This window comes from Monomorium pharaonis, unplaced genomic scaffold, assembly GCF_013373865.1.
Source record: "Monomorium pharaonis isolate MP-MQ-018 unplaced genomic scaffold, ASM1337386v2 scaffold_489, whole genome shotgun sequence".
In the NCBI taxonomy this organism is placed as follows: Eukaryota; Metazoa; Arthropoda; class Insecta; order Hymenoptera; family Formicidae; genus Monomorium; species Monomorium pharaonis.
In genome coordinates this window covers 35,330-48,305 of record NW_023415790.1, presented here as the reverse complement: position 1 = coordinate 48,305, position 12,976 = coordinate 35,330, and the positions used below count along the sequence as shown (strand labels likewise).

Here is a 12,976-nt window from a genome sequence, read left to right as displayed (position 1 = left end):
AAAAGAAATTATAAAATTAAAATTAAAATTAAAATTTATTGATATCTATTTTAAAACAATTGGACTAACGTAAATTTTAAATATTTAAAAAATTCACCTAATTTTAAAAATAATTCGTCGCAGTAACCATTGAAAGTTGCTTTGGGTCATTTTGACCCAGTATTATAACTATGTCTCATACAGGAAGTGTGTATTTTAGGAGTTAAAAGTAGCATAATTTTTCTAATCTGTAGCTTATAAGATGTAGTATTTCATATTCCTTAAAATAAAAAAATATTTTGTTTTTTAACAACTCTGCTTTGAGGTTACGTAACGTATATACTTATTACTTGTATCAATATGGCTACTACTTTGTTTTATTTTTATCATAAGAGTACCTTTTTATAAGTATTGTAGTGACGAATCAATCATAAATCCGTGATTTTATAGAATATGTGGTAACCTTAGAGCAAAGTTGTTAAAAACAAAATATTTTTTCATTTTATGGAATATGAAATACTGTATCTTATAAGCTACAAATTAGAAAAATTATGCTACTTTTAACTCTTGTTTGAGATTCGAAATTCTTTATAAAATATCGAAACTCGAGTTCTAAACATACGTTTTTTATTATTTAATATTTATCGCTGGCGAAACGTCGTGGCAGTGAAATTCAACATCGGTTACAGCAGTAATATAACATTAACGGCTTCGACCATGGATCTTCGAATTCCGCTGGCATGTCGGAGCAGCGTGATCGCTTCGTGACTATCGGTAGTTTGGCCTCTTCCTGATACTTGTTTTCTAACGCCTATTATCGATGGGGATTTAGGCGATTTCCCTTGTGAGGCGACTGCTGTTTTTGGCCAGTCTTGCACCCGCTATCGCCCGTCAAGCTCTTCGCTCCGTTTAATATCACTTCTCAAAGTTACGCGTCGCGCTGCGAAAATTTCCGTTAAAGAACTCTTTATTTTATAAACTACATTAATTGATTGATTGTTTAATCGCTTGTTAATCAATTGTCAGTGTATCGTTTATCTCTAAATTTGTATGAGCGCCAGCACACCAAGATGTCAACTGTTAACTCGAATTTCTGTCATACCGACATGTGCGCTTCCGCGACGCGTGACGCGCTTTCTTGGTATTACTGCGCCAGGAAGGAACTACTTCCGCTTTCCTTCTTCTGCGCGCGCGTTTGCTTTTTCGGCCATATTGTTCACCACGCTCGTCGTTGTTACACACTCAAGTAGACACGATCGCATATTTCAGTCACAACTGTAAGCCTCCGGCCTCCCGAAGAGTAAAATAAAGTGTTTGCTATTATATCAAATCGAGAGAAGTGTATATTCTCGCCCGCATTGTCATCGAAGCAATAATTCCGCTGACGCATGCGACAGGCACGAGCCTGCAAACGTACATCCGAAACGTTACATTGTTGGTCCTTCGAGCCGGATACCAATCCGGATCTTCGCAAGGGGGCACGGAAGGTCAGGCAATCAGCCACGTCTCCACGACAAGGCGCAGCCAGCAAACGGCGTGTAGCAGCAAGGGACAGCCCGATCATAACCTACAAGCGTTCAATCGCCGCGTGGTGACTCCCGCCCGGATCGGCGCAGCCTCGCATCGTCGGGGACGAATCTTGGTGCATCCACTAAGCCCTCAGCATCAGATTAAAGGTCAGACAATAACCACGCTCCCAGCGGCGAGATACATTCAGCGAACGGCGAGTAGCAGCAAGGGACCGCCCGATCATAACCTACAAGCGTTCAATCGCCGCGTGGCGACTCTCGCCCGGATCGTCGCAGCCTCGCACCATCGGGGACGGATCTCGGCTTCAAGCAGAACTTCGTCACGGAATTGAAGAACGGCAAGGATCTACTGAAGGACTTTTCCGCACGACCACATCCGAGGACGACAGCACTCCGCCTGCATCGGAAATTTTCGGCGCCCAATTTCGGTAAGGGTAACTGTTCACTTCGGGGTGCCAAGTCGTCTCGTATATCTCACGCCTTCGAACAGGGTCGTCATTCGCAATGTCCGCAGAGCAGGATCCGGCCTCGCTAAAACGACAGCGTGCGGTCGTAAAAGGGTCGTGCACGCGTATAAGCACTTACGTCCAAGGTATTTCGGTAGCAACGCCTTCCGTCGCGGCTCAACTCGAAGAGCGCAAAATTAAATTAAACGAGTACTGGTCGCAGTACAATGAAATACAGTCTCAACTCGAGTCGATAGACGAGAACGAAATCAACGACCGCGGTACTTTCGAGGAGGCCTTCTTCTCACTATCCGCTAAGATTCGCGAACTTCTCAATCCCGTACTTGCGTTACGCGCCCCGCCGAGCTCACCGTCTACCTCGAACGCGTCCAATCGATCTGAGGGTCCATTCAACGTACGACTGCCTAAATTAAATCTTCCATCTTTTTCTGGCAAGTACGATGAATGGTTTCCCTTTTTTGACTCATTCAAGTCGGTCATACATTCAAACACGTCTATCAGCAACATACAAAAACTGCAATATTTAAAATCCTCCTTATCAGGTGATGCGAGTAACGTAATACATTCATTAGAAATTTCGGAATTGAACTATGACGTAGCCTGGAGATTATTGAGGGAGCGTTATGACAACAAACGTGTCATAATCCACACACACATTGAGGCGATCATGGAGTTGCCGTCTATGACAAGGGAAAATTTAATTGAATTACGGCGTATTGCAGATGGAGTCAACAGACATATACGAGCTCTTAACGCGCTCAAACGCCCTACATCTCAGTGGGACGACCTGCTTGTTTACATTGTAAGTTCAAAACTGGACGCAACCACACTGCGAGAATGGCAAGCCTCATTAGACGGAATGGAACCTCCTACCTTCAAGCAGCTCAATGATTTCATCATTCATCAATGCCAGATGCTCGAGGCCACGAGTAAGGCTAGCGACGTCTCATCCAAGGACGCTCACAAGCGGCCGCAATCCAACGCGAAGCGCCAAACTTCATGTGTCGCCACCGTCAAGGCAAAATGCAATTTTTGCAAGGGCGAACACGCCATGTACCATTGCAAGGATTTTTTGGCGCTGCCGGTTTCCCGAAGGATTTCAGAGGTTCGTAATCGTAAAATCTGTACCAATTGCCTACGATTTCCGAGTCACGCTTTAGACCAATGCACATCTGGAGGTTGCAGAGTGTGCAAGGCAAAGCATAATACGTTACTACATGCAGGAGAGAGCACGCCAAAGACCCACGACAGCAACGGCGATAACACTGATGCACCCAGGACGCCAAACTCCTCATCAATCGTGTCAGCACACGCGTCAACCAGCCACGGTGAAGAGTACACGATGCTATCCACGGCGCTGGTCAATGCCTTCGACCGCAACGGATCTACGAAGCCATGCCGCGTTTTATTGGACTCTGGTTCTCAAGCTAATTTCATCACCATGGAATATGCACGAATCATTGGAGTGCCTCCACGCCCGCTAAATACATCAATTTCTGGTATAAATAATACAAATTCGCAGGCTACTCAAGCGGTCAAGGTAAGGATTCAATCCCGAGTGAATTCTTATTCAATCACAATTGACTGCGTTGTCACGGATCAAATAACTGGTAAACTACCGACGCTCTCTATGCAACGAAGCTCATACAACATACCTCGTAACCTCAAGTTAGCCGACCCACATTTCAACGTCTCAGCCAAGGTCGACTTGCTCATCGGAGCCGAGTTCTTCTGGGAGTTGCTTTGCGTGGGACAAATCAAGGCCTCCACGGAGCACCCGACGTTACAGAAAACGCACTTCGGGTGGATTCTGGCAGGGCGCCGGGACATCGTGTCGTCACCTCCGCGAAATATACATTCATTCGCAGCAACTATATCGAACGTTCAATTACATGATCAAATAAAACGCTTCTGCGAAATAGAGGACATCACCAACGTTACTAGCCATAACGCAGATGAAGCATATTGTGAACAGCACTATCTAACAAATGTATCACAAAATGCACAAGGAAGATACGTGGTCAAACTCCCGATCAAGGACGCAGCGATGACGAAATTAGGAGAATCTCGACAGATTGCTTTAAAACGCCTACAAGGCTTGGAACGGCGGCTTGCCCGCAGCCCTCAATTAAGGGCTCAATACTCGCAATTCATGGCAGAATATCTAACGCTCGGTCACATGAGGCGAGTGGATATTACTGCAAACGAAGATATAAGAGCATTCTACTTGCCTCACCATTGTGTTTTCAAAACCTCGGAGCCTTCCTCGAAGATCAGAGTCGTGTTTGACGCCTCCTGCAAGAGCACTACTGGAGTATCTCTAAACGACACGTTGAGAGTTGGTCCGGTCGTACAACAGGATTTAACGTCAATCGTGATGCGTTTTCGTACGTTTAAATTTGTACTGACCGCCGACATAATTAAGATGTACAGGCAGGTGTTGGTGCATCCGTCTCAAACTCCACTTCAAAGAATCTTGTGGCGCGACGACCCTGCCGCAGACGTAGTAACCTACGAACTAGTCACCGTCACCTATGGTACAACGCCGGCATCATTTCTCGTCACAAGATCCTTGAAACATCTGGCAGAGCAACATTCAGCGATCTACCCCGTCGGAGCGTCATGCGTCCAGCGTGATTTTTACGTCGACGACATGCTCACAGGAGGTAACACTCTTCAAGAAGTAGAAACAATACGCGACGAAACGATACAGCTCCTGAGGCTAGGATGTTTCGAACTTAGCAAGTGGGCTTCAAATAACAAGGAATTACTAACTCCTGTAACTAGTCAGGTCGAGGAGTCGGTCGTTATTAACAAGGAAGCGAACGCTTGTATTTTGGGCGTCCAATGGAATCCCACCTCCGACACCTTTCACTTCTCATATGAGCCTGACAAGGCTTACGATACGGTCTCCAAGCGCGTAATGCTGTCAGAAGTGTCAAAATTGTTTGATCCGTTGGGTCTCCTTGGACCAACCATCGTGATTGCCAAATTAATCCTTCAAGATCTTTGGCGTTCAAATGTCGATTGGGATGAGTCTGTCCCACAGGCCGTATACACTCGTTGGTCCACATTCAAAAACCAGCTGATCGAATTAAATCAATTGACAATCCCCAGACGCGTGAAATTTAGTGCAAACAATAGGATGATACAAGTGCATGGCTTCTGTGATGCCAGTCAATATGCGTACGGAGCCTGCATTTACGTCCGAACGAAACTCAAGAACGGTGACTATCAATGCGAGTTACTTGGCTCAAAATCAAGGGTCGCCCCTCTGAAGACAATTTCACTACCCCGGCTAGAGCTATCAGCCGCCTTGCTACTGACCCGGCTGCTTGAAAGGGTCAGAGCGTCAATCAACTTAACAAACGTCAAAATATATCTTTGGTCAGATTCGACCATAGCCCTCAATTGGATCGCATCAGCCTCCCGCAAATTTTCGGTGTTTGTGTCAAACCGCATAGGAGAAATACAACGAGCGACTGAACCCGAGGATTGGCGGCACGTGCCGTCGGCCCAGAATCCCGCAGATCTATTGTCGCGAGGTTTAAACCCACGTGAATTAGTCAACGCTACCACGTGGTGGAAGGGGCCAGCCTTCTTGCAACAGAGCGAGTGTCAATGGCCTGTCAACAAGCTTCCACGTCTTGGAAACGACATCCCGGAGCTTCAGAAAATTTATGTCAATGTTGCCATCGTAGATGTCAGCATAATCAACGAAATCCTCGACAAATACTCGAATTTGGACAAGGTTTGCCGCATCATATCATACTGCATTAGGTTCGCCAGACGATCATCAAGGGCTACGACATTGTTCATCACTCATGAAGAAATGTCTTCTGCATTGCATCGCTTGTGTAAGATCGTCCAACAGCATTCCTTTCCAGACGATTACAAAACCTTAAGCAATGCTGAAGCCATCAGTACATCCAGCAAAATTTTATCGCTAACACCATTCATGGATCACTCCGGATTAATTCGAGTAGGAGGTAGGTTGAGAAACTCAAATTTACCACATGACACCTGCCATCCGATTCTATTACCTCGTGATCACGAATTGACGAAGCGTATCATCTCAAAGGAACATGTACGCAGCATGCACGCCGGCACTCAAGCCACCATGGCCGCCGTCCGACAGCGTTTTTGGCCACTTTCACTACGGTCAACAACACGAAGAATTGTCCTAAGATGCGTCAGATGCTTCCGAGTCAAGCCGGTGCTCTCTGAGGCCTTAATGGGATCCCTTCCCTCCAGTCGCGTCACTATTTCGAGGCCGTTTGCACGGTGTGGTGTTGATTATGCCGGCCCCTTAATCTTACGAGAAGGAAAGCGTCGAAACGCGCGTAATCATAAGGCATACGTTGCCGTTTTTGTATGTTTCACGGTCAAGGCCGTGCACTTAGAACTTGTCGGTGATCTTACGTCGGATGCGTTCTTAGCCGCGTTCAAGCGTTTCATATCGCGCAGGGGGAGACCCTCTCACGTATGGTCCGATAACGGAACCTCATTTGTCGGCGCTAAAAACCAATTAAAGGATTTTTATGGCTTACTTAATGACGACACTGTTCAGGATAAAGTTAAAACATTTTCACGCGATCAGCAAATCTCGTGGAGCTTTATACCTCCCAGTTCCCCGCATCACGGAGGATTGTGGGAGGCCGCGGTAAAGTCCGCTAAATATCATATGCATAGAATCATAGGCAAGGCTCACTTGACATATGAAGAGATGCAAACCACGTTGTGTGAAGTAGAAGCAATTCTCAACTCGCGGCCCATCACAGCGTTGAGCGCGGACCCAAACGACTTGGCGTATTTGACCCCCGGTCATTTTTTGATTGGCACTCCGATGAATAGTTTCCCTACTCCCGATTTAACCGACCTAAGCGAAAACCGCCTGGTACGTTGGCAGCGCGTAGAACAGCTAAGACAGCATTTTTGGCGTCGGTGGAGCTTAGAGTACCTCCACTCCTTACAAACGCGTTCAAAGTGGAAGGCTACGAAGGGGAATCAATTGCAACGCGGTCAACTCGTGCTGGTCAAGCAGCAGGATTTACATCCTTTGAATTGGTTATTGGGTCGTGTTCATGAAATCCATATCGGATCTGATGGAATCGTTCGCACGGCGGATGTTAAAACTACGAAGGGACTTCTTACTAGACCTTTGACCAAACTTGCGATATTACCCGTAGAAACTACTGACGATAGTCTTTAAGGTTACCTTTTAGTCAGAGTAGTAGATTAGTATTTAAGTTATAACCATTTTGTTAATCTTCATTCATTATTCGCAGCGTTACATTATATATTAAAAGGCAAGCCTTTCAAGGGGGGCGGCGTTGTATCGTTTATCTCTAAATTTGTATGAGCGCCAGCACACCAAGATGTCAACTGTTAACTCGAATTTCTGTCATACCGACATGTGCGCTTCCGCGACGCGTGACGCGCTTTCTTGGTATTACTGCGCCAGGAAGGAACTACTTCCGCTTTCCTTCTTCTGCGCGCGCGTTTGCTTTTTCGGCCATATTGTTCACCACGCTCGTCGTTGTTACACACTCAAGTAGACACGATCGCATATTTCAGTCACAACTGTAAGCCTCCGGCCTCCCGAAGAGTAAAATAAAGTGTTTGCTATTATATCAAATCGAGAGAAGTGTATATTCTCGCCCGCATTGTCATCGAAGCAATAATTCCGCTGACGCATGCGACAGGCACGAGCCTGCAAACGTACATCCGAAACGTTACAGTCAGTTTGTGACTCCTAAATTTGGAGAAGTGACGTGGAGTTCACGTTTGCGGTAGTACGTTTGCCGTACGCGGCTTTACTTTCGTCGCCCGTGATCAAGATTTCCGCTCCAACCAAGCGTAACGCCTCGCGCTCGGTAAGATTTCCATCGCGACATCAATTGGCAGATCGAGAACGTACTCAAAGAAGATTTCTGTTCGTCAGTTCAATCCGTCGCTTATCCGTGTTGTCTCAAATGAAGATCAATTGTGCCACTGTTGGTGTCTGTGTAATACGAATAAACGCAAACATTTGCTACCTAATCTGGTTCATTTTTTGCATTTATTGTTTTGTGTACTTTCGCCTATTCCTCCAGCAAATCTCCGAATTTGCGTAACGTGCACTCCGCGCTCATTACTGAGCGGTTCCGGTTCGCGCGTTCGATCGCGCTCGCAATCGATCTCGCGCGCACAACTCTTAAAATACACACTTCCTGTATAAGACATAGGTATTATACATATTGAGTTAAAATGCCCCAAAGCCACTTTCAGTAATTACTGCGACGAAAAAATAATTATTTAGTTTAAAATTATTAAGTGTATAAAAAATTAAGTGTATTTTTTAAGCATTCGAGCTGTGCGTCGAGCACCTACAAAGGGTTCTCGTTGGCAGCTTGAGAACAACTGTCCAGAAAAGACAATGAGGAACACGAAGGAAGTCTCCTGGTGGAACCCCAAGCTGCAGGAGCTCAGAAGTGCTGCACGTCGTGCCTGGAACAGGGCCAGGAACACGGGCCGCCAGGCTGACTGGGACCTTCACCGAAGGGCTCAGAAGGCCTACAGAGATTCTGTAGTGAGGGCTAAAAAGGAGAGCTGGAGGAGGTTCTGCGAGTCGGTGGAGGGGATACCCGAAGCCGCTAGACTCGACAGAATCTTGGCCAGAGATCGGAACGCGGCTCTGGAGGCCATTCGGCTCGACGATGGGACGATGGCATTTGGAGAGCGATGCCTAAACCACCTGCTGGAGTCAAACTTTCCGGGCTTCCGCGGAGGCCTGGAGGAGGACGTCCACCGGGGAATCTCGAATCGACATAGGGTACGAGGAAAAGACTGGTCTCTTGTGGCAGAAATCGTTCGGCCTGACAAGGTCAAATGGGCTTCAAGCCCTTCAAGTCGGTTGGGCCGGACCGGGTCTTTCCGGCCCTTCTTCAAGAAGGGCTGGAGCAGATCACCGGGCCGCTCACGCGGACGCTGAGGGCTTGCTTGGCACTGGGCTATACACCTAGTGTTTGGAGGCAGGCGAGAGTTGTGTTTATCCCCAAGACGGGAAGAACGAGCTACAGTTCTGCCAAAGACTTTCGTCCAATTAGCCTGACGTCTTTTCTTCTTAAGACGTTGAAAAGGCTGGTGGATGTTTACATACGCGATGTGATTCTACTGCAACACCCGTTGCATGTGAACCAGCACGCGTATCGAACAGGACATTCTACAGAATCGGCGCTTCACTCCGCTGTATCGTTTATCGAGGAGCAATTGGAGAGGAAGGGCTACGTAATTGGCACGTTTCTAGACATAGAAGGGGCCTTCAACAACACACCGCACGAGGTGGTGTGCGAGGAAGCTACCCGCAGAGGCGTGCCGGAAAGGATCGTGGAATGGATCAGAAGCATGCTCGGGCGGCAGGTAACGGCCTCATTGGGAACAGTAAAGGTCAGTGGATGGGTGAAGAGAGGCTGCCCGCAGGGGGGAGTCCTCTCTCCACTCTTGTGGTGTCTGGTAGCGGACAAACTGCTTAGGACGCTAAACAAAAGAAGCTTCTTCACGTTGGGATATGCTGATGATATGGCTATCCTGATACGAGGCCCCTTTCTGGAGACTCTCCTGGAACTCACGCAGAGGGCCTTGGAGATGGTCGAAGAGTGGTGCGGCGAGACCGGTTTGTCGGTGAATCCACTGAAGACCGGGCTCGTGATCTTCACTCGCAGGTACAAGATAGACCCGGTGGAGGGGCCGGTCCTTGGGGGAACGAAACTACCTTTCCAACCGGGTCGACTAAATATCTGGGAGTGATCCTAGATAGAAAGCTGACATGGAAAGAACATCTCGAGAACCGCTGTAAGTGTGTGCTCTTACTTCTGGATATGCAGAAGGACATTCGGGCAGACTTGGGGTCTTAAACCGAAAATGGTCCACTGGATCTACACAGCGATACTCAGATCTAGGATGCTTTACGCGTCTGTCGTATGGTGGTCAAGAGTGCTGAGAAAAACCGCTAAGTCAACACTGGAGCACGTCAAAGCTCTAGTCTTAAGAGGGGCTCTGGGAGCCATGCGGACCACGCCGGTAGCGGCGATGGGGATGCTGCTTGGCGTCGAGCCTCTCGATCGAGTGGTATTGGCGGCCGCGGCGACGACGGCCTACCGCTTAAGGCGTGAATCAAGGTGGAAGACAGGAGCCTTCCACACGAAATTTCCTGAGAGAATCCTATCAGGCACCATTTTTGCAATGGGACAGGATAAGAAGCCGGTGATTTGTACCTTCGAAAGAAGGTACAAGATAAGCTTCCCCGGGCGCTGAAAGTGGAACGGTTCTAAGGGACCGATCCCTCGGGACGTCTGGTTCACGGACGACTCCAGAACGAGTGCGGGCTCTGGAGCTGGTCTTTACCGGGCAGAAATCGTCATCCCACTTGGCAAACACGCTACAATTTTCCAAGCGGAGGTATGAGCCATCATGAGATGTGCTCAGAACCTATTAGAGTCTGATAGGGTGGGAAGGCGCATCCGGATTTGCTCGGACAGTCAGGCGGTGTTTAAGGCGCTTGAGGGTCCAAGAATTAACTCGCGACTAGTCTGGGATTGTAAGTGCGCACTGGATGAGTTGGCGAGGAATAATGATGTTGGCCTGGTATGGGTCCCCGGGCACTCGGGGATCAAGGGCAACGAAATGGCGGACCTGCTTGCTAAGGAGGCGGCCGAAACAAGGCTGTTAAGACTTGAGCCGGCTGTTGGGATCTCCTTCTGTCTGGGCAGAGGGAGGATCAGGAGCTGGCTCCGGGACCAGCATCTTGAATACTGGAGGAACGAAACAGAGGGCAAATGCAGTCAGGCTAGGTACCTGCTGGGGGAGTACCCCAGCGGGACCTGACCAGGAACATAAGATCTCTAGGTAGGAGGGACGCCAAGCTCGCGACACAACTGCTCACGGGCCATGGCAACCTTAATTACCACCTGCATAAATTGGGTCGTAGCGATACGCCCGACTGCAGATTGTGTGGTGAAGAGGAAACTAGCCTCCACATTCTTGGGGACTGCCCAGCATTGGTCGGACCAAGAACACGCCTGCTGGGGTCAGGGTTTCTGGAACCAAGCCAGGTGAGGCAGCTGCCAATAGGGGATCTACTCCGCTTCTGGAAAGAAGCGGGGCCCCGCTAGGGCAGCTGATAACGGGGAGGCACAATGGACCCGGTCTAAGTGCCAAAGTGGGCTTTGTAGGAAGACCGCCCCCGATATTATTATTATCATTATTATTATTATTATTAAGCATTCGAAATTAAGGTTAATCCAATTGTTTCAAAATAGATATCAATAAATTTTAATTTTAATTTTATAATTTCTTTTTAGGTTATTTTAATTTTAAAAAACCCAGAATGTATTTTAAGGGTTAACAACACTGCCTAAAATCAGAACACATCTGAATCGGCCTTTATCAAGGTCAAATAATGTGCAAATGTTAGTTTATATTATAAATAATAGCTTCTTTTTTTGTTTTGGCCGCCATTTTAAATCCATCATTTTGCATTTCCAAATTTGTCACACGGCATTCAAATGTAAAAGAATCAACAAAAATATTCATCACTTAAACATTTATATATTTCAAAAATAAAATATGCAGGTTAGAGGCCGTTTTCACAAAGAACGCCTCATATATATGACTACATTTACATGACACCTTTAACTCCCCCTTCAGCGGCATGTGAAATTTCACTATGTCCCTGTGGGCAAAAAAAAATAATTGCAATTCAAAGATACCTTGTATCTAAAGATTTTTTGGATTACTGAGTATAAATCCAAGGTTGAATTTCAAATTCAAAATGGCGGATCTAATATGGCAGACCACAAATTTTTTAATTTGGTTTATTTGAATAAAATTCATAATACAGGAGTTTTCGGAGTTGCTGATTACGAATCTGACATCAGAATTTTTTAATTAAAAATAGCGGATTAACATGGCGGACTGAAAACTGTTTAATTTTGTCTGTTTGAATATTTTTAATTCAGGAGTGTTTGGGGCATTGACTACAAATTTTACATCAGTTTTCAACTTATTAATTTATATTACAAAGAAGTGTGTTAAAAAAGATTTCTGCCCATCACGTGTAAGTTAAACAAACCTAATTTTTCTATTGTATGAGTCACATGTGTTGTAAAAGCAATGGTTACGAATGTTTTCCCCAAAATACCCCTGAGTATCACATTTCATAAAAATAAAAGAAAATTATTTTTGATAGCCACTTTGGGTCCATTTTATATTATGTAATTTCAATCTTGGATTCGTACTCAGCGATCTAAGAAACCCCTAGATACCTAGGTACCAGATTTCATAACAATCAAAAAATTTTGATTACTTTTGACCCCCATTTTGAATCCATCATTTTGTATTTTGTAATTTTAATCTTGGATTTGTATTCAACGATCCAAAAAACTCCTAGATATCTAGATTTCATAACAATCAAAAAATTCTAATTACTTTTGACCGCCATTTTTTATTTTGTAATTTTGATCTTAGATTTGTATTCAGCGATTCAAAAAAACCAGGGAACCGCTGGATATCAGGTTTCATAACAATTGAAAAATTTGGATTACTTTTGACCGCCATTTTGGGTCCGTCATTTTGAATTTTGGAGTTTTGATCTTGGATTCATATTTAGCGACAAAAAAACCTTTGCCTATCAATTTTTATCAAATCGATCCAGCCAATTAAAAAATGCACGATGTGCGCCATATGACGTCAATGCCCACTGGGGCACAAATATTTTCGGCGTCACATGGCGTCAATGCCGCTTAAGGGGTTAATCAGGTTTAATAAGTTTAATAACATCTACACTTCTAGAGCTAGCTAATCATAATCATTTCATTCTTCCGAGGAATAGCTGTAATTAGCCAGTTTTATAAATCCAGTGTTACTAAACCCGATGTGTAAATGTAGTATATGTATATATACAATATAATGTGGGGGGGGGTGAGTGTGCGTGTGTGTGTGTGTGTGTGTGTGTAAAGATGA

At 45.9% G+C, this 12,976-nt stretch overlaps 1 protein-coding gene across 1 annotated transcript; it reads left to right on the top strand.

Moving 5' to 3' along the window:
- Positions 1-409: 409 nt before the first annotated feature.
- LOC118648525 lies at positions 410-7,211 on the top strand. Its single transcript, XM_036294848.1, has one exon. It carries the CDS (start codon positions 2,013-2,015, stop codon positions 7,185-7,187), a length of 5,175 nt encoding a protein of 1,724 aa, XP_036150741.1. The 5' UTR covers positions 410-2,012; the 3' UTR covers positions 7,188-7,211.
- Positions 7,212-12,976: the final 5,765 nt, after the last annotated feature.